Source organism: Salmo salar, chromosome ssa12 (genome assembly GCF_905237065.1).
Source record: "Salmo salar chromosome ssa12, Ssal_v3.1, whole genome shotgun sequence".
Taxonomy (NCBI): domain Eukaryota; kingdom Metazoa; phylum Chordata; class Actinopteri; order Salmoniformes; family Salmonidae; genus Salmo; species Salmo salar.
In genome coordinates this window covers 74,591,885-74,614,470 of record NC_059453.1, presented here as the reverse complement: position 1 = coordinate 74,614,470, position 22,586 = coordinate 74,591,885, and the positions used below count along the sequence as shown (strand labels likewise).

Genomic DNA, 22,586 nt, shown 5'->3' with positions numbered 1-22,586 from the left:
GTGTGTGTGTGTGTGTGTGTGTGTGTGTGTGTGTGTGTGTGTGTGTGTGTGTGTGTGTCTCACATTCCCCACACTACATATTCTGTTAGCTCTGAAGACACCAGTAACCTAGATGATGAGAGCTGTACTCTCCTCTCCATGACAGCCTGTCATGCTCCTGTATTGTGATGTGTGGTGTGCCCTACTCACAGGCCACGATGTTGATGTATCTGTTCTTGTGCTTGTTGTCTGGATGGTTGGAGTGCTCCGACGTGATCTTCATGTCCACCGTGCATCGCTGCACCTCCTGTGGGGGCGAGAGAGACACACACCAAGGGTAACATTTTGGAACGAAGTGAAAAGAGAGATTTTGACAGTTATAGAGGCATTTCTGCTAACATCTAAGCAATTTTTTGCTGTCAGAATGCGGTCGACAAAGTGACAGACACAGGGCAGCTGTCTCCCTCCCTCTCTTCCTCTCTCTCTCTCTTCCTCGCTCTCTCTGAGAAGAAGTTGACACTCTCTCCAGGGTTGGGCTCAATTCAAATCAAAGGGCAGTCAATTCAGGAAGTGATAAATAGCTTCTACTTTCCAGTTTATTGAGAAGTCATTGAAAATAAATACCCTTTATCTATTATTGAATTGTCGTTTCAGTTTACTTTCTGAATAGACTGCCTTCAATTCGATTTGAGCCCAACTCTGGCTCTCTCCCCTTTAGTGCTGTCACACACTAAGCTAACCATCACGCAATCTTCCCAAACCTCCGCTGCTCTCACAACATCATTCCACTTCCAGTGGAACCATAAAGTATGCCATACATTGAGAAGCTTCATGTATCACTTTTATCAACTGTCCTTTAAAGCCACGGCAGAAAACATGCCAAATATGCTTGCGTTCTTTGTGTGTCTCGATACAATCATGAAACCAGAGAACACATGCCCATTCTACTCTATCAATGACAAACCAACAACAGTTATCTGGCCTTCTAGCAACACGAATTATGACCGACCATGGTCTTCAGTCTGGTTTTAGCCCCTCGTTCATTTCCTCTAAGGATTTACAGATCAACAACCTTGTTATATCTTTAATAGATGTCTCTCTCCATGGTACAAACAGGAATAGTCATTTATTCTGGGCACAGCAGAAGAATTCAGACCCCTCATACAAGTCGGATATATTTATATATATAGATATATATATATCTATAGATATATATAAGGGAAGGGTGACTGTGGAGGTGGGGTGTACATGGGTAAGAACAGGGTGCTGGGATCAAGTTGTGAGGGCTTGGGGACAGTGAGACTGGGTACATACTGACTGTAAAGCCACTGGCTGATGTGACCACCAGATGGCTTATACATACACCACACACACGCCAGACACACACACGCCTGCACACACACGCTTATACATGCTTACACACACACACACACACGTACACACACGGAATACGGACACAGCTGCCCACTGGCTCCAATTACAGTGTGTATGCCAAGGAGAGTAGTGGCATTACAGAATGAGATCCTAAAAATGAGCAGATCTCTAGCCAACACCAGGGAGAATTCAACCATGGTGGACATATGTAGACATTAAAATGACAAGAAGGTATTTATAAATTACCCCAGAACCCTGTCTGTCTATATGGTGTGAAAGGCATCAGGGTACAGAGAGTTATTTCCCTGGAACTACAGTAGTAAATCTATGAGACATGACGCAAATGGACATATTAGCCACCAAGATCGAAGTCATGTCATGTAACTAACATGTCCTCTGAATATTTCACTATATTCTCCCTGTAACTCTATCTGTATGCAGCACGCATTCTAGCCTTCTTCTCCCCCCGCCCCAAAGATTCCCATTGCACAGTGCCCAGCGATCCAGGCCCAGCCAAACCCATTCCCCAGCCTCTCCCCCTGTCTTTACACACCCTACCCACGTCTCCCTGGGGCCCGGTGGGACAAATCCACTTGTCGGGGCCCGAGGACGCTCCACCCAAAGGGGTTTCGCTCCGCCGCCTTCCCCCTTTCTCCTGCCTCCTTTCTGGGGCAGAATAAAGAGATGTAGAGTGCAAGGAGCACTCCATTCACTCAGGAGAGGGGCCCCCCTTAAACCTTAAACCACTTCCAAGTGTCCATCACACTGGCCTGGACAACAAGCGGGTGGTGGTGGGGGAGTGGCAGTTTTGCTAGCCCCATGAGGAAACTCATTAGCAGGGCCCAGTGTAGGACAGCTCCCCCATCCTTCTTCTGGGGAGAGGGTCACTAAGAAATACTGAGAGGTTTGCTAATGGCTGAGAAAGTAAGGGTGGGAGAAGGTGAAGGGGGGGAGAAAGAGGGCAGCAGAGTGGGTTTCTCAAACTACAGCGATAGAAATAGGAGAGGTATTTACAGCACATATATCTGTTAGCATGTGATCAAAATCCCCCTCAAAATAAGTTGTAGGATCACTGACTGAGCCCTCAGATATATTTTACTCGGAATGAAACATGAAAACCATGGCTGTCCTAAGAGCTATCACCCAGGCACAAAGCATTACTGATCTTACATCCTCTGTGTCTGATCCACATACAACAACAGGTAAATATTAGTTTAGTAAAGCAATGTAGTGGACATGTGACACAGGTTTCCAGCCTGATCTGTCCTCTCTCTCTCAGTCAGCCGGCCCAGTCAGGAGACACATGTCTAAATCAGCTAACAGGCCTCTCGTACATCATCTGCTCCAAGACCATTAGCAGCACTATGGAAACCTTAAATGCCCCCCACACACACACACAAGCACGCACGCACACACATGCTGCCAGGAACATGGAAAGTCAATCAGTGGTTAGAGCTAGGTCACCTGGCTAACTCTGACTCTAACCCATCTGGCTGGGATGCTATGCTAGTCCAACTCCAGCCAGTCTATCGTGGGGTTAAGAGTTAATACTGCTATATTACAGCAACAAAGAGAGCAGTTCTTTACCTCAAAGTCCTCTGAGAAGCCATGCTGGTTGTTGGAATAGAGCTCTGAGATGTGTTTGATGAACTGTTTGACAGGGATGGCCTCCATGTCATCTGGAAGGGAGACCATAGAATTAGACACTTAGTGAAAAACACTCAGTCATACAGACAAACAGTTTGAGTTCGGCACACACTTGTGTCTAGGGAAGACATGGGGCAATGTAACAGAGGAACTGATGTATATGTAAGCACTCAAGATATCAACATGTTTAATGTACAGGGCAATGCATATACAAACCATCTCTACACTATAACTCTACATTATCTCTAGGATCTCTAAAACCTGTAATACCTGTTGAATATCTGTCTTAAAAAGACAGAGTGATGTAACACATGCAGGAAAGCAGCAGGAAGCTACAGGAGGAGAGAGGTGAGAGATCGCTCTTCCACTCTATCACAATCCCATGTTAAATATTTCACCAAGACAAAAAGCATGTGTTATTCATGTCCATCAGTTTATGTTTCATATAGGTGAAGTAAGTTCACAGCTTTCATCTCAAGCAGAGTCATTAATAATTCACAGTTTCAATCTGGTCCTGGTTTTATCCACAGAAGGGGGTAAAGATAGCAAAGGGGCGAAGAGTGTGATGGTGGAGAGTGATGAGAGGGACAGATCTCATCTTGGTGAATGTTCTGTTCTAACTGTGCCTGTGGGAACCCTCTCTAAACGCTCATTTAGTGAGACATACGGAGAGCTGGGCTGAACAAACGCTTCATCCACAGGGGAAATCACACAGTCAAACACGTGTACGAATGCCTACTGTACGCACGTCACACACACTTACAAACGTACACTTACTCGCACGCACATGCGCACACACACAAATATACACACACAATGAATGTTTCATAGAGACAACTTAAGGGAAATGGCAGCTTGTACTTTTACATCTTTGCCTAAATGATAATGGTACTTCATAGGACATGCTGTTAACTACAGTGCCTGTTGAAAGCACCCAAATCCTTCTATTTACCCCTTCTTCACATTAAACATTAACGCATACAAGGCAGAGAGGAATATTTATGCATACAAATGCCACTAATCATATGCTTACGGTAAACACAGCATATGGAGATACAAGGAGGAGGTTCAAATTGTCAAACAGCTTCATGAAAAATGTATTAGACATAATTGGCTTTGAAAATGATCGTTGGAAATACACTGGAGTAGTATACTGTGGTGTGTGGTATGTCTCTGGTAGTTAGGTGTGTGGGGTGTTTTTCTTGTGGTCGTTTTGTCATAAGGTTTCAAATCCCCGGGGGGGGGTCAGTTGAGACAATTAGCGCTGTGAGAAGCAGGCTTGTCATTATGGTCACATATGGCTCTCCCCTCACTGCTGCTAGTTCTCCTATAGGTCTCTCCAGCCCCACTGGGCCTAAGAACTCTCTGCCTTAGACGCCCTATACACACTGAGTCATGGCAACACAGTATGATTCATTCCACTGTTTTCACAGCTCTATCTGAGCGGAATCAACTAGTAATCTTTAGCTCCATTACTGCACAAATTAAACTATTTTAAAGGCCCAGTGCAAACATGCGATTTACGTGATTTTAAACGTGTTTTATGTATATTTCCACACCGAGTTTTCACCCACACCCCTCTGGAAACCTCTTTCTCAAAGCCACTTATCTGGATCAGGTTCTGCGCATGTGTTATTTTATGCAACAAAAAAAAAATTGTTGTAGCTGCTGCTCACACTCCACCTCCATTCACATTTCTCTCTTTACTCACCCTCTTCTGAACCATGATGATGTAGCCTATGTCTCTGCCTCATATTTCTGGACAGCTGAAATAAAAACCATCCGGCGATTTCAACCAACATTCAAGGCCATTATGAAGGCTACAACCTTCTCTGTCTCTTGTAACGGATATTGCAGCTGCACAAATAGGATGCAGTCCCTACACATAGCATTGGAGCAAAAACAATCAGCGTTTTGATTTAGGCTAATCTTTATAGTTGCTGCAATATCGTAGCCATTACACAGAGTTGCTGAAAAAGAATACTACTACTTTGATTGACTGCCTGTCTGTCTGCCTCCTGCTCAGCCAATGTTTGCAATGATGATGAAAAAAATAACATTAAATGGTTAATTAGACTGTGTCTGTGTCTTGTTTGCATTGGGGGAAAAAACTATTTGCGAGTTTATACAAACATGTTGATCATGTCTTTAGTCTACAACATGTAAATAGCTGCATGTAGCCTAACTTCCCTCCTTAAAAAAGGACATTAAATGGTGTTTATCCTTAACAGCCGACTGAGGCTTGGAATGCAATAGTTGGAACACGTCGAACCGTGTCCTTTGTCTACAACATGAAGTGTGTAGGCTACACCAGACAAAGGCGTTCATCGTTGATGTAAGCGACAGCGGAGCACTGAGCAGCAGCTACGTAAAAATACATCTTTGGATTTTTTGCCATGGTAAATCGGGTGTCCAGAAAATCCGGAACCACAGCCTCTCCATTTAGTGTAAGAGCGCCTGAAATGTAAGCCTGTTTTGGTGGGATGCAGTTTTGGCCTTCCATGGTGACATCCCCATGCAGTAAATTAGTTCATAGACCCATAAGAAAGAGAGTTCCAAACCTCTGCCAATAACAGCTCATTTTAAGTTTTCCACTTCCCACTCAGACCACTCCTAGACAATCCTAGTACAATTCTTGCTCGTTTCTTTTTGACCAGTTTAATTGAAAACAATCACAGTAAGTTACTTAATTGTTAGCCAGAAATGATTTGATATTCAGATAAAAAGGGCTGCATTGGTCCTTTAAGAAAAAGTATGCCTATTTCAGTCCTCCAAACCTATGATCAAGATAGATAACAACCTTCAAACAACACTCCAATCAACATTAGGCTATTCTACAAACACTGTCTTACATCATAGTCAATATGTAAATGATAATCAACGAGGGGCTATGCGTTCTATGGTAAATAATGAATGACGCGGAGGTCAGGAGTTGCATTATTGTCCATAGAACGCATAGAGCCCCGAGATGATTATCTCTTTTATACCATGGCTATAATTTAACACAGCTAGAAATGTGTTCATTTTCCAGTATAAATGTGTTCAACATCCACTGAAGTAGCTAGCAAGTTTACTAGATAAAGACAGTAGTTGCCATGGCAACCAAACAGACTTGCTAGTTTAGCTAACCAAACTATTCATCCTAGCAGTTAGCTTGTTATTATGAACATCTAAGTCAACAATGCCAATAATGTTTTCAATTAGACTTTTGCTTTCAAAAGCAGCTCAAACATAGAGAATGTAAGAATGAACGATAGCCATTGAATTCTACGACGCAAATATACTGTGCGTTATGGCTTGAAGGGCTCCAGAATACCCTTCAAGCAAATCAGAAAGAAGTATTCAACAATGCCATGGTATAAAAAAGCCACAAACCTTTTGATATCTGGTTAGGAGTTACAATCTGCTGGGGAGAATGTAGAGTACTGAAGTCAGTTCTCAAAGTTAACGGCCTTTTAAGAAGGAGGAGGAGAGATGTCGAATGGGGCCCACTTTATAAGCCTTCCCTGTCCCTGTGCTGGGAAGTGCTGCACCATTGGTTTAAATAGGCACATCAGACACAGCTCTCTGTGCCAAGGTCCATTGTGAAGGACACTCAGTCAGTCCAAATGGATTTGGATGCTGGGGAAAATCTTGTATGTGAGGGGAGATGTTAGATATGGAAGATTGGGTCTTTGAGGTCCAATCTCCATGCCTTTAATGTTTGATCCACTGGCTGGAAAGAGTGAGAGAGAGATCCACCCCCCCCCCCACCCCCCACCCTTAACATGGTGCATTTGGGCTGAACCAGTAAGCACAGAGCACAAAACCAATGCCAACAGGGAACTCTCATAAATCGTGTTAAACACTACAGTAACACTAGTGAGTGCAAACACCCACCTGTTCACACACATCACATGATTATGACGGAATAGTGTGTTCTAGCAAAAATACACCAGCTAAGGGTATCTCTTGGAACACTAATCTTGTAAATACTGATCACACATATGCACCCCAACAAACCGCCCACCTGAGGCCACTGGCACCTTCATCGCCAAGCAACAGCCCATTGAAACCATGGCTGAGTGAGTCCTGTCTCACAGAGTCAGGCTCTCCCTCTCAAGTGTTTTAACACTTGAACAGCATTCACAGCTGATAACACTGGTGGTCAAACATCAATGTAGGCTGCTAATGCAATGACTCAGACCTTGATCTCACATGAGATCTTCATGGAAAAATCAATATGTGTATGGATTTTCCCATCTGAAGAGTGGTTAAAGTAATCAGGGGAAGTAAAATGTTCAATATTAAGTGTGAGAGACATCTCAGCTCTCCTCCCCTTTAGTAATTGAAACACTTTTCAAGATCATCTCTAGGAATAATCTAATGTCGATTTCGGTGTTGAAATGTATGCATGTGTATCTATAATGTATGTCGGGGTCTGCTGCTGGTGGCAAAAATAACTTCCCTTTGGGGATCAATAATGTCTAATCAATACAATGGAATGACAGGTTACTGTCCAGTACATGAAACTCAATGCACACACTATAAATCAAGTACAGCTCCTTTAGAAAAACAACATATTTAAATGAACTGTTTGTTTACTCCTCAACAGAGCACACAGAGGTGAATGGATAATGAAATAGTGAGGAGAACGGTCATATGAAGTCTCATGTGATGTATCTGTACAGATTGTACACGATTGGTGCCTATAGGGTTCCAGTGGAAACAGAGAGGAGCAGACATATGGGACAAGACTATTCCCTTTGACCCTGACTGTGAATTATTACATTGACCACAGACAGAAAGTGAACATTTGGTAAACTTCAGAGAAAAGGTGCCATTTTGCTGCAATCAACTCACCCATTCCTGACAAGGATTTTAACCTCCTTCTGGGGTACTATGGGGGCAGAAGCAATGCTCTGATTGGTGCTTACCCGGGATGGGGATGACAGGGATGCTGTCATTGGGCACCACTCTGGGAGAACTACTGTCCTCCACGTAGAAATGAGCCGTCTGAAAACACCTCCTGAGAGCGAGAGAGAGAGAGACAGTCAGTCACTGGCACATTAGCCCTGAGAATAATGTATCAGCTCTGTCATCAGCAATGCCACAGGTGACAATCTCCCCCAAAGTAAACACAGATGGCACTGGAGACACGTGACAGGATCAAGGTGTACTTTGAACTCCTTCAGAGAAGGCAAACATTAGCATAAACACGCAGTCACCACCACACACTCTCACAGCTCACACACCGTCAGAGTTAAGACTCACATAAACACTATGAGGATCAGAATCAATTCGTTTTCAGTTTGAGCTATGAAGCAGAGACATACTGTATGTCTGTGGCTAGCCACATAATGGACTAAAGCCTAACATTACACCTTATAGTCCAAGGACCTTACATGTTCTGTTTAGAGGGCGAAGACCAAACAGCCAAATACTCCATCTAAAAGTACATCGATTCTCAATTGCAGTACGGTTCTAGAAACAAAAATACCTCTACTTTCATATCACATCAAAATGACTTCACAAATGCAAAAATACATGCTTACTGTACACAGTTTTAACAGGTTTTAACACAGTTGCAAACAACAGTATTTTTCAGTGACAACACAAGTATGGACTACCTGTGCTAATTAGCTTTCTGCGTCTCCAAACACCTGTTTTCCGTAAACAAGCACTGTAACATGGACATATGGCCGTGTGGGAACCCTAACCCTGTAAAGGTGTGTATCAATTATATATATTTGTATTATTTCTCGCTGATATGAAAGATATGGTCCTTATGCTTCCAAAATCGTACCGCAAGCGATGCGTGCTAATGTTCAGACCGAGCATCGGGACTCTTAACAAAAGTCCCCCGTACAGAAGACGCCTTCGTCCAATAACTCTTATGTGTAATGTAATGGAACGGAGAGTCATGATTAAGGGCTAGTCTGTGGCCAAACGAAGATCAAGAGGGCAAAGAACACATAGACACAGCTGCAAGCGCAGGCTATGTAAAGGTCGATGGAGGTGTGTCTGAAAAGACAGCCAGCTCTAGACTAAGCTCATACCTTTAAGGAAGTATACCGTAATAAACATATTATACTGTACGCTTCATCAAAGAGCGCTCCTCTAAGAGAGATTAAAGCTACAATATGGAAACAACGTTAACAGTCAAAACCTGTTCCTCTATTTAAAAATCTGAAAGTGAAAGAAAAACTAGCATTGCTTATTTATTTCACAATGACAGCACTCCAGACTAATAAGCCTGTCATGAACTTCAAGCCTTAAAAAGAGGATATAGGTGAAAAAAGAGGATATAAGGGAAGGGAGATAAATCATCTCCATAAGAGAGAGGAGCATATCTGAGCTTGAGCGAGAGGCTATCTACCAAATAGAGAGTAAAGTTACTGAGTGAGTGGAAATGTGTATATGTGAGTGTGTGGTCCTACTCCTACCTGTATTTTATGCAGAGTAGATTGCAGAAACTGGTCATCCTAGAGAGATGAGAGAAGAGCGGAGGAGAAGAGAGACAGAACAGCCTTAGCAGGCAGCGTCTACATGCTGCTACTGAACCAGACCAGCGGACGGAGAGAGGGAGGAGAAGAGAGGAGGAGTAGAGGTAGGAGAGCAGGGAGAGGGAGGACTCCCCTGTCCTCTCTGCACTAACAAGCCAGAGGAGCAGTGACCTGTCACTCACTCTGTCTAGTAACAGCTCCTGGATCATTCTCCAGTAATTATCCTGTGTGTTTAGAGTCAGGCTCAAGGTTGGTTGACCTGATCTCAGACCAGTAATTACTCACGGGTGGCTTACTGTCTACGGGCAGCCAATGTGGTCCCAACGGGGGAGGGGTTACAGGGCAACATGGGGGTTGAGCCCTGAGCCCGAGCTCTGCTACGCAATAGGATTAGAATTACCCAACACTCCCGTCTCACGCCTTCAACACCTGCTACTGCCCAGGAGACCTCGAGCTCAACCACCACCTGTTTGTCTGTCTCTCTGTGTGTGTGTGTGTGTGTGTGTGTGTGTGTGTGTGTGTGTGTGTGTGTGTGTGTGTGTGTGTGTGTGTGTGTGTGTGTGTGTGTGTGTGTGTGTGTGTGTGTGTGTGTGTGTGTGTGTGAATAAATACTCTACTGTGACAGATCCCCTGGGGCTACAGGGTCTGGGGGGGCTGTCACCATCCAGACGTCATCTCTGTAACACCAGGAACTTTATCTCTGAGACAGACAGACAGATACAAACGCAGACACACAGACAGACAGACAGACAGACAGACAGACAGACAGACAGACAGACAGACAGACAGACAGACAGACAGACAGACAGACAGACAGACAGACAGACAGACAGACAGACAGACAGACAGACAGACAGACAGACAGACAGAGACACGCACCCTGTCGTCTGTTTCACAGGACACACTAAGGCTAGGCTGGCTAAACTGAGTCTAAATGGTAGTTTAATCCAAACAGCCAGCCTAATCTTCCCTAGCCTGTTGCTGCAGCCATGATCTCTGCATTTTCTCTCCCCAGAGGACCCCTACAGGCCTCAGGGGGTGCTGCACTTCCATTAGCCTCTGTGACAGAGAGCTATGAAAAATGTGGGTAAAGGTTGCCCTCTAGGCACAGATCTATGAGCAGCTTACCCTCCTGAAATCCTACAAACTTTACAATTATGGTGGAGACATCAAAATGACCTGAGATCAGTATCTAGGGGCAGATTCCTCCTGCTCTGCTGGGTCTCAGTGAGGGGCTAATTATCTGGTCGTGGCTGCTGACCTTTAGGGAGCTGGGGGTGGTGAGAACCAGAGAGGTCACAGCCCTCACTCAGAGGAAAACAGCTCTTTGAACCCAGGCTGGCATTAAACGCCTGTTTGAAGTGCTATGATGGATGCGCTTTGATGATAAAAGACTGAGGACTGAAATGCTCTCTTCAGCATCATAGGAAACATATACATCTTACAGTAAGAGATATTGGCGGGAAACTAGTGCTCACAACCTTAATGCTTTCTTGGTGATGCTGTTTGTGTGACAATATTTACAAATGGGTGAGTATCTATGTATGTAAACAAGCTAGTTGTTGAATGAATAAAAATGTGCATGCCCTCCACTACTTTGGGAGATGCAAAACCCTCTGTGATATATCTCCGTGTCATTGTCTCCCAGTGGGTGCTTGGTGTGTGTGTGTGTGTGTATGTTCTCACCCCTAACCCCCCCATGTCTGAGTCCTGATTTGCGCAAGAGTGGAGCTAGGAAGTGAAGCAGATGGCCGGTCATGCCCCTGGGCCTTAACCCATGAAGGGGCTGGGGCAGGGAGGGCAGGGGGCTACTATAGGGCACTGGGGCTGATGGGGATAGCAGGGCCCATAGCCAGCTTACACACTGATACATGGAGAGACCACAGAGGTTAGTCAGGTGGGTGATTGAATAAGCACTGGAGTGTAGAAATCTCACAACGTCTGTTGACCAGCACTGTGTGTAGCAGTGGAGGAAGGGGAGGACCATCCTCCTCAGGGAATTTCATAAAAATAGTGAAACATTTAAAAAGTTATCCTTCTTAGATAAAGATGCACTACATATAATCACATCACCAGATAATTGATTAAAACACACTGTTTTGCAATGAAGGTCTAGAGTAGACTCAGCAGCACTCTGTAGGGTATCACAATGGTGTAGCCGGAGAACAGCTAGCTTCCCTCCTCCTCTGGGTACATTGACTTCAATACAAAACCTAGGAAGCTCATGGTTCTCAACCACTTCCATAGACACACAATAATTATGACAACTTCCGGAGGACATCCTCCAACATATCAGAGCTCTTGAGGCATGAACAGACATGCTATTATTATACCTTTATTTCAACAAGGAACACAGACTGAGACCGAGGTCTCTTTTACAGCTGGGCCCTGCGTATACATGTTACACATTCAGTTTAGGTACAATAAGAAACTAAACATGACAAACAAAACGATCACAGATAACACAAAAAAATACAGCAGCAGATTACATTTACACATAGGTTATTCCCCTAACAGCAGAAGAACTTGTATTACCCGAAACAGTTACAAGCAATACAAAAATAAAAATCCTCCAATAATAATAATCCTCCAATCCCCCCCCTTAAAAGATTTAGATGCACTATTGTAAAGTGGTTGTTCCACTGGATATCATAAGGTGAATGCACCATTTTGTAAGTCGCTCTGGATAAGAGCGTCTGCTAAATGACTTAAATGTAAAATGTAAATGTAAATATTTAAAATGGGCAAGGGGGACAAGAGACTCAAGTTTAAGTTTAGTCTGCAGGCTATTCCATAGGCAAGGAGCGTAACAGGAAAAGGCAGCCATACCCAACTCTGTGGAAATCGCATGGGCCTCAAGTGTAATCCATGCTTGAGACCTGGTTTTAGGATTTCTAATTCTAATATTGATGCGTGATGATAAATAAGAAGGTAGTTTATTCAGAAGTGCTTTATAGACAAACACGAGAGCATGTTGTTCTCATCTCACGGACAGCGAAGTCCAACCCACATTTTGATATAAAACACAGTGGTGAGTTCTGTAGCTAGCACCCGTAATAAACCTAAGTGCGCAATGATAAGTAGCATCCAGCGATTTAAGTGTTGATGCCGTAGCATGCGTGTAAATAATATCCCCATAATCTATAACAGACATAAAAGTAGCTTGCACAATTTGTCTTCTATTTGTAGAGGACAAACATGTCCTGTTTCTATAGAGGAAGCCTAGCTTGATTTGTTGCCGTTTACAAAGTTCGTCAATATGCCTTTTAAAAGACAGTTTATCATCCAACCATATCCCTAAGTATTTATATGCAGAGACCTGATTAATTTGAGAACCATCTAAGCTCGTAAGTGCAAGTGTATTTCAACCAACTTTATGAACCTGTTAAAAATCATAAAATGTGTTTTCTTTGCATTTAAAACAAGTTTCAGCTGTATAAAAGACCCTTGTAATATCTTAAAATCTTTCTCCAATAGTGATAATGCTTGGTCAGCCGTTGAAGCGATAGAGTACATGACAGTGTCATCAGCATATAAATGAATTTGACACTTTCTTATCTCATCACCGATATTGTTTATGTAGAGAGTGAACAGTAATGGACCAAGTATAGAACCTTGTGGGACCCCTTTAACCAACTCCAATGGCTCCGACTGGATGCCATCGACTCTAACAGCCTGACTTCTATCCTTTAGATAGTCATGAAACCAACGACAGACATCCAATCCCAGTCCAATTGACGACAGCTTACCCAAAAGTATCGCATGGTTTACAGTGTTAAAAGCTCTAGACAAATCTATGCACAAGGCAGCACAGTACTTTATATTATCTAGGGCATTAGTAATATCATTTCCAACACGTACAGTGGGCGTAATAGTACTGTGTTTACTTCTGAAGCTAGATTGATTGTCCACCCAATCATAGATCAGAGAATGAATCTAGTACTGAAAATGTAAGCTAAAGCTAGCTAGCACTGCAGTGCAGTGCATAAAATGTGGTGAGTAGTTGACTCAAAGAGAGATAAAGACAATAGTTGAACAGTTTTGAACAAATTCATTTCTTTCAATATTAAGGAGAAGCAAGAAGAGATAGCTATATTTTGTAGTATATATACAGTACCAGTCAAAAGTTTGGACACTCATTCAAGGGTCATTCAAGGGTTTTTCTTTATTTGTACTATTTTCTACATTGTAGAATAATAGTGAGGACATCAAAACTATGAAATAACAGATATGAAATCATGTAGTAACTTACATTGTTTTTTAAACAAATCAAAATATATGTTATATTTGAGATTCTTCAATGTAGCCACCCTTCGCCTCGATGACAGCTTTGCACACTATTGGCATTCTCTCAACCAGCTTCATGAGGTAGTCACCTGGAATGCTTTTCCAACAGTCTTGAAGGAGTTCCCATATATGCTGAGCACTTGTTGGATTCTTTTCCTTCACTCTGCGGTCCAACTCATTCCAAATCATCTCAATTGGGTTGAGGTCTGGTGATTGTGGAGGCCAGGTCATCTGATGCAGCAATCCATCACTCTCCTTTTTGGTCAAATATCCCTTACACAGCCTGAAGGTGTGTTTAGGGTCATTGTCCTGTTGAAAAACAAATGATAGTTCCACAAAGCGCAAACCAGATGGGATGGCGTATCGCTGCAGAATGCTGTGGTAGCCATGCTGGTTAAGTGTGCCTTGAATTCTAAAAAAATCACTGACAGTGACACCAGCAAAGCAGCCCCACACCATCACAACTCCTCCTCCATGTTTCATGGTGGGAACCACAAATGCGGAGATCATCCGTTCACCTAATCTGCGTCTCACAAAGGCACGGCGGTTGGAACCATTAATTTCAAATTTGGACTCATCATGACAGATTTCCTCCGGTCTAATGTCCATTTCTCGTGTTTCTTGGCCCAAGCGAGTCTCTTCTTCTTACTGGTGTCCTTTAGTAGTGGTTTCTTTGCAGCAATTCGACCATGGAGGCCTGTTTCACGCAGTCTTCTCTGAACAGTTGATGTTGAGATGTGTCTTGAACTCTGTGAAGCATTTATTTGGGCTGCAATCTGAGGTGCAGTTAATTGCCAATTTCTGAGGCTGGTAACTCTAATAAACTTATTCTCTGCAGCAGAGCTAACTCTGAGTCTTTCTTTCCTGTGGCAGTCCTCACGAGAGCCAGTTTCATCATATTGCTTGATGGTTTTTGCGACTGCACTTGAAGAAACTTCAAAAGTTCTTGAAATTTTCCAGATTGACTGACCTTCATGTCTGAAAGTAATGATGGACTGTCGTTTCTCTTTTCTTATTTAAGCTGTTCTTGGTATAATATGGACTTGGTCTTTTACCAAATAGGGCTATCTTCTGTATACCAACCCTACCTTGTCACAACACAACTGTTTGACTCAAACGCATTAAGAAGGAAAGAAATTCCACAAATTAACTTTTAACAAGGCACACCTGTTAACTGAAATGCATTCAAGGTGACTACCTCATGAAGCTGAGAGAATGTCAAGAGTGTGCAAAGCTGTCATCAAGGCAAAGGGTGGCTACTTTGCCTATATATTTTAATTTGTTTAACACTTTTTTGGTTACTACATAATTCCATATGTGTTATTTCATAGTTTTGATATCTTCACTATTATTCTACTATGTAGAAAATAGTAAAAATAAAGAAAAACCCTGGAATGAGTAGATGTGTCCAAACTTTTGACAGGTACTGTATATATATATTTTTACTTTCACTTTCACTAACTTAGCTAGCGAATGAAGCTAGCTAGTTTAGCCTACTTAAACCCCCGGGTTCAAACAGAGGGATGCTATGTTAGCTAGCTGGCTATGGCTATCCAACACTGGAACTCTTCCAAGTCATGATAAGCTATTGGTTTTATTAATGTATTGCCACAGGGGCCTGCCAGTGTAACTGCTAAACTGCTTGCTGTACACTGTACTGCATGATTGTAGCGGGTTTACTAATGCGTTAGTTCTAGTAGCTAGGCTAAAATTTCCATTAATATGGTGACACCACTGTCGGCTGTGTGTAGCGGTTAGGGTATGAAAATTTGTCTTGGAAAGTTTTTTCCACCTGGTCACAGACAGCTGTTGTATTGTGCACTAAAGTCCACAAGCAAAGGGAAAAGGTAAAAGGATTAGAAAGTGTAGATGCGAGAAGGAATAATATATACAACGAACAAAGTGATCATGCTGTTTATAAGTGGCTGCTAGTTCTGTGTTTGCATGTGATCAGGAGTGTATTCCCTCTGCTGATTCTTAAACGGAAGCAAACAGAATGAAATATGGATAAACATACCTGAATTTGTCCAATAGGAACTCTCGTTTGCAACTGTTAGACTAATGATTACAATCTACATGTGCAGGCAAGAGTGTGCAAGGCGGTATTAAATGTGTCATTGTCTGTCACTTTGATTACTCCTAATTTCTCTCGACTTGTTCACCGACGTTGTAAACTTTAATTCGTATGCTAGATTGTAGCAACCTCATAATGGGTATAGGGAAATTTGGAGTATAATTTACTAGCCTGAACGTATCGATATTACATTGAGCTGGGTGAATGGAATATGAATGAGAGTCATCCAATATGCTGTAATAGAAATAAGCCCATGCTCATAAAAAATACATCTTCCTCCCTCATCTTAAACGGCACCGACCGCCACTGGTGTGTAGACTATACCTGGCTGTTTTTGTGTATGTTGTCTATGTTCACCATTCTTTAGGGCTGTGATGGCCATGGAATTTTGGATGACTGGTCATACTGTAATTATTGGTCAGCCAAATGACAGCAGCCACCGTTATAATCGCTTGAATAGCAAATGTTATTTATTTATAGTTTTTAAAAATGCACATTTTCTCCTCTCTTCCACTTCTGTCTGCATGTGCTGCAGCTGCAGAGGGGGGTGTTGCCTAGGCAACCAAATACTCGTTTGCTGCAACACAAAGTTTCATGTTTCAAAGAGTCCATGTTACCGCGGAAACTGAGTCAACCCAGGAATGCCCGGCCTTCCCATGTTAAGTCAATTTTATTTATATTTTTTCCATGAGGGCCTTCATCCATAATCATCGGTTACACGATTATACGGTAATCGTGCCAGCCCTACCCTTCTTCAAACTATATCAACACGATTTGGGGAAACATTCTTCCTGAAATGTTTTATTCAGCTACATGAGTGTGATGTCTCAGTGTGTTACAGTACCCACCACCAGTAGATGAGCACAGCCAGCAGCAGGATGAGGCAGACGAAGGTGAGGGCAGAGACCACCACCAGGGGGATGATCCACTCCACCCTCCCCACCCCTGGGGGACCCTGCTGGGTCAGGTTGGACACGCTAGTCCTCTCTGTAGGAGGGGAGAGGACATACAATCAGTCAGAATAACAGCAACATTTACTGGAAATATTGGGGATGCTGATCCAGAACAGGAGAGGTGGGGAATGAGGACAAAGACACATTTAGCCAGGGTTAACTGAGCTTCACAAAGGTAAAAAATTATGTGATCAAATTCGCTAGCCATCTTCTCAACTGAAGACACATGTTACAGGTTAATTTACCTTGGTAAAATGCTGGATACGTGATCAGGCAGAATGTTTGCTAAGAAACTATACCAAACTAATACCCCAAAGAATGTGCTGGAGAATGTTCGGCCGTGCTTACCAAAGAAACAGTAGCCTCTCTTCATACCAAATGCTACCAGTGACAATACATTCCTGTGCTATCAAAGACAAGTATTCTAAAGTTAGATTTTGGCAGGTAGTGTGGCTATCAACATCATCAGCCCCTTAACCTACTATATCTAGAATGGTGCTTTACACAGATAGGAACAATCCAATCCTGGATCATATTTAATAGGCACACACACACACACACACACACAGGAGAAAACATGGTCAACAACAACCAAAAACGACAAAGATGAATTGATATTGGAGACTATTAGAACATCAGCAATCAAATCATAATCTGTTTATTTATGAAGGCAACTCTGGTGCTACAAAGCCAGCTTATCTTGATACCCAGATAAGTGATCCACTTACATCCCAAACATCCTGAGTCAGCCTCCCTCTGCGCTAACCGTCCTACCCTACCCCAGGGCTGGTTCTCCTGCTGTGCTGTTCCCAGACCCCATGGCTTTATTCTGCAGCAGGAGCCCGGGTGGTAGGGGCAGTGGTACAGTGGGGGTAGCCCTGGAGGCCGAGACAGCAGCCCCCTGCACTGCAGCACAGCCAGCCGCTACCACAGCTGCTCTCTCTCTCCCTACCATCCACACACACCATACTGGCAGGGGAACCATTGTGTGCTGCTCCACTGTGCTCTGTTCTGCTCTCTCCTGTCTGCCTCTCACTCTAAGACAAGTCGTCCCAAAACACAGCGCCAGCGGAAATGCATACGAACGAACAGGGGCAAACACACAAACGCGATAATGCATACACAGCCAGTCACAAACCTGCATCGAAGGATACACACACGGGTCACCACACACACATGCAGCCAAACACACACTCACACAGACTCACACACCAATGCACACAAGGCCTACATGACTCTAGTGCCAGGCAGGGAGTTATAAATGGAGCAGAGGTTTTTTTCCCCTGCAGCGGTGTCTCTGCTCCGAGCTCATCTCACTGGGTCTGAAAGTAGGCCAGCACTCAGCCTAAAGACAACACCAAGGAGGGAGAGAGAGGAGGAAGGAGTAAGAGAAGGAATGGGAAACAACAAGGATGGAGAGAAGGGGAGTGAGAAAGACAATGTGAGAGAGAAATAAATAGAGAGCGATCGAAAGAGGAAGGGAAATATAGGAAAGGAGAGACAGTGGGAAAGATGAGAGAGGAGGGTAAAGGGAGTGGAAGAGATAATGAAGGAGAGAGAGGTGGAACGGAAAACAAGGAAGGAAAGAGGGGAAGGTCCTCTGCTCCAGAAATGTCTATCAAACACATGTTTCATTTGACTCCTTGTCTTTTGGAGTCACTCATATTTAATCATCAAATTGTAAACCAAGTAGGTAGGTTATATAGCGACTGTGCCCACTCTGGTATTGGCACGTGCGCTATAGCCAACAGCTGGCAGATACAGTGCGGATATAGCCTACATGATGAGATTATTATGGACAAAAGAGCGAGATTATTTTTATTTGTCAAATGGTAGCCAAGTATTTTTGTATTTGTATTTATTATGGATCCCCATTAGCTGCTGCCAAAGCAGCACCTACTGTTCCTGGGGTCCAGCTAAATTAAGGCAGTATATACAATTTTAAAACTTTACAATACATTCACAGATTTCACAAGACACTGTGTGCCTTCAGGCCCCTACTCCACCACTACATATCTACAGTACTAAATCCATATGTATGTATAGCGCGTATGTTATCGTGTGTGTGTGTGTGTGTGTGTGTGTGTGTGTGTGTGTGTGTGTGTGTGTTTTATGCATGTGTCTGTGCCAATGTTTGTGTTGCTTCACAGTCCCTAGTGCTCCATAAGGTGTTTTTTTATCTGTTTTTTAAATCTAATTTTACTGCTTGCATCAGTTACTTGATGTGGAATAGAGTTCCATGTAGTCATGGCTCTATGTAGTACTGTGTGCCTCCCATTGTTGTCTGTTGTCTGTTCTGGACTTGGGGACTGTGAAGAGACCTCTTGTGGCATGTCTTGTGGGGTATGCATGGGTGTCCGAGCTGTGTGCCAGTAGTTTAGACAGGCAGCTCGGTGCATTCTACCTCTCATAAATAAAAGTAGTGATGAAGTCAATCTCTCCTCCACTTTCAGCCAGGAGAGATTGACATGCATATTATTAATATTAGCTCTCTGTGTACATCCAAGGGCCAGCCATGCTGCCCTGTTCTGAGCCAATTGCAAAGTCCTTTTTTGTGGCACCTGACCACAGGACTGAACAGTAGTCAAGGTGCGACAAAACTAGGGCCTGTAGAACCTGCCTTGTTGATAGTGTTGTTAAGAAGGCAGAGCATTGTTTTATAATAGACAGACTTCTCCCCATCTTAGCTACTACTGCATCAATATGTTTTGACCATGACAGTTTACAATCTAGTGTTACTCCAAGCAGTTTAATCATCTCAACTTCCTCAATTTCCACATTATTTTTTACAAGATTTAGTTGAGGTTTAGGGTTTAGTGAGTGTTTTGTTCTAAATACAATGCTTTTAGTTTCAGAAATATTTAGGGCTAACTTATTGATCATGTCACCAGAATAAGACCCTCGATATTTATTGAAAGTAGCATCAAGCTCATCACCTTGCACTTTCAGCACCCTGTGAAATTCATCATAACCTATTTAATCTGTAGACTATTAACTGCATTCTTTCCTGAGAGTCGTAGTAGGAGGACCACACATGTCATCGTGTGACTCCAAGTTAACTTCAATATGATGGTTATTATATCAATATATGCTTGTCATGACTGTCCTGATCAGGTCAGGTTACAGGAGACCACAAACCTACAGATTATCTCTCACCTCCAACAGAGGAGGAGAGATCTAGGGGTATGAAAATGTGGGGTTTTTATGACCCCTCACGCCCAGGATAAATCTTAGGACACAGAGAAATTCCTTTGTCCTCACTATGGAGATCTGGCCTCAGAACATTAAACATGCAATAAAGGGACTTTGGAACAATGGTTTCCGTCAGCCACAATGGTGGTCATGACGAGAGATGGAATATGAAAATGTATGTAATTTTTGTATTGTTATTAAAGGTTAACAGATGACGTTATTATGAAAACATTGTACCTTTAAGAGTTTTCCATGTATATGTCTGATGTTTATACATTGTACGTTGTGTAGAAAATATCCAAATCAAAGAGAATGCTTTGGTAAGGATGAAATGTCAAGTTAGTGTCTAAAATTGGATTTGAGTAAAATCTAGGCCTTGCTCTTAACTTGGTACGCCCAGAGAACTGCCCTAAAGGCGGTTACGCCCACTTCTGACCCGAGGGTATAAGACAGGAGACTGGAGAATTAACATTAGACTACTGACCCCAGGCTGCAGCCACGGTCTGAATGGTCAACGAACCCCAAAACGCAACACAAAGTTTGAAGACAAAGAAATCTTTTTCTACTCAAGCTACGGATGAGTAGCTGTGTCTAAGTGGGTGAATTCAAGCCGAACCACCAAGCCTCCCCTCTTCATCGAATCGTGGTATCTACGCTGTCTCATTCCTACGCTGTGAGCTCTGAGCTACAACGCTGTCTGTCCTCAGAAGCCCCCTTTCAAAGCAAGGACGAGGAATCAGACCACTAAGCCAAAAGGGACACTGACATCGTGAGGACAACCAGAGAGTTGCGTCGGAGCAGTGCGTCCTTGAGAAGCCTAAACGAGCCACACGGGACGCCCCTCTGAGACCTCCAACACGTACATTACATCATTATATTCTGACCCATAAGAGTGGCAGTTCGGGGAAAGGCTAGGTTTAAATAAGCATAGCTGACAAATGAACCCAAATGTATATTTCTCTCGTGTACTTTCTTTGTTTCTCTCTCTTTGAAATCCCCATTTTGGGTAACACGCGCCATAGTGTGTTGGCCCGTTATACTAAGTCCTAATCAATAGCCTAGACTGTGTTTTGTGTATGTGTATCTTTTATCATCATTTTAGCTTGCTAGTAAATAAATAATCAACTAAGATTGGTGTGGTAAACTCATTGGTGTAGCCCGGGTTCGTGCAGATTCCCGGATTATGCGACGTTCAGAAATGAGACATAAGAGGAAATTGATTAATTAAGCGACTGTTGTAAAATCGATATTCTGATATTCTTTGAGTTAATTTAGGAAATAGAAACTCAATAAAACAAATTTTCCCATGGTGCCCCAGGTTAATGAGTTAATAATTGCTTGATTCATTGCTTGATTCATTTAATCACGCAATTATAAACCGTTAATCATTCGATGAGCAACAGTCGTCACATTAACTAATACAACGTCACGACATGCTCATAAAAGTGATTCCACCGACATTTCTCAGATAATTAATTGCATCGACACAAAAAGATCCTAGCTTATTTTGTTGTGTCAAGATTTGGAAAGTTTACCGACAAATGTTAGTTTCGTTCAGACCTGTCATTCATTTTTTTATCCGACATGTACTCGCATAAAAAGGTTGGATGGAAACCTGGTTACGGACTTCAAATTGCAAGAACAGACCACACTGGAGTCAGATGTTAACAGAATGTGTAATTTTGCCTATTAAACGCAAAAACGACGTTTCAAGTGAGAATTAGGCACATCTGATGCTGAAAAAAAGGAAATTCTTGCCTACATCCATATTTTATTTTTGCAAAAAAAGTAGTGTGTATTTCCAGAAGTTAGCTACACCGCTACAATACCAAGATTTTAATTTAGTTCAACTACTACCAAGCTACTGCTAAATGTATTTTAATTAGCAACCTAACACTGCTCAACACCTACAGTATGTCATTCAGTACAAACACAAGAAGGTTTGTAGGCATTAGTGTGCGTGTAAGTGGGTATGTGTGGGTATGAAAAAACATTACAACTGAACCATGGTAAAGTATGTCTAATACAAGGCTGTCATATTCCTTTCCACTTTATAGTCTTATTATAAGGCGGCAGGTAGCCTAGCGATTAAGAGTGTTGGGCCAGTAACCAAAAGGTCGCTGGTTAGAATTCCAGAGCCGACTCGGTAAAAAATCTGGCAATGTGCCCTTGAGCAAGGCAGTTAACCCTAATTGCTCCTGTAAGTCGCTCTGGATAACGGCTAAATAATTAAAATGTAATATGAGGAATAACATACTGAAGAAAGGAAAAAGATCACAAGTTGAGACAGGGAGTACAGTTTGGTCCAGCTCTGATGCCCTTTCATTATTTTTCTCAGAATGAACTGAAGAGAGGACTCCTGAGTGGCGCAGCGGCTAAGGCACTGCATCTCAGTGCAAGAGGCGTCACTGCAGTCCCTGGTTCGAATCCAAGGTGCATCACATCCGGCCATGACTGGGAGTCCCATAGGGTGGCGCACAATTGACCCAGCGTCTTCTGGGTTTGGCCAGGGTAGACAGTTGCAAATAAGAATTTGACTTGCCCAGTTAAATAAAGGTTACCTAAAAAAAGGAAAAAAGAGAAGCCACTATAATC

The 22,586-nt window shown here is 42.9% G+C and overlaps 1 protein-coding gene across 3 annotated transcripts in view; it reads right to left on the bottom strand.

Moving 5' to 3' along the window:
* Window positions 1-22,586, bottom strand: part of LOC106565854 (protein tyrosine phosphatase receptor type G) — a 337,499-nt gene that overhangs the window by 19,712 nt on the left and 295,201 nt on the right. For 2 of the 3 annotated variants that reach the window (XM_014133453.2, XM_014133451.2), the window contains exons 13-17: window positions 16,695-16,833; window positions 9,426-9,464; window positions 7,917-8,008; window positions 2,941-3,032; window positions 190-286 (exon numbers count right to left, since the gene is read on the bottom strand). In XM_014133453.2, coding sequence (XP_013988928.1) covers window positions 190-286; window positions 2,941-3,032; window positions 7,917-8,008; window positions 9,426-9,464; window positions 16,695-16,833 — 459 coding nt within the window. The remainder of the gene's footprint in view (window positions 1-189; window positions 287-2,940; window positions 3,033-7,916; window positions 8,009-9,425; window positions 9,465-16,694; window positions 16,834-22,586) is intronic. The other variant, XM_014133452.2, reaches the window with a different exon arrangement.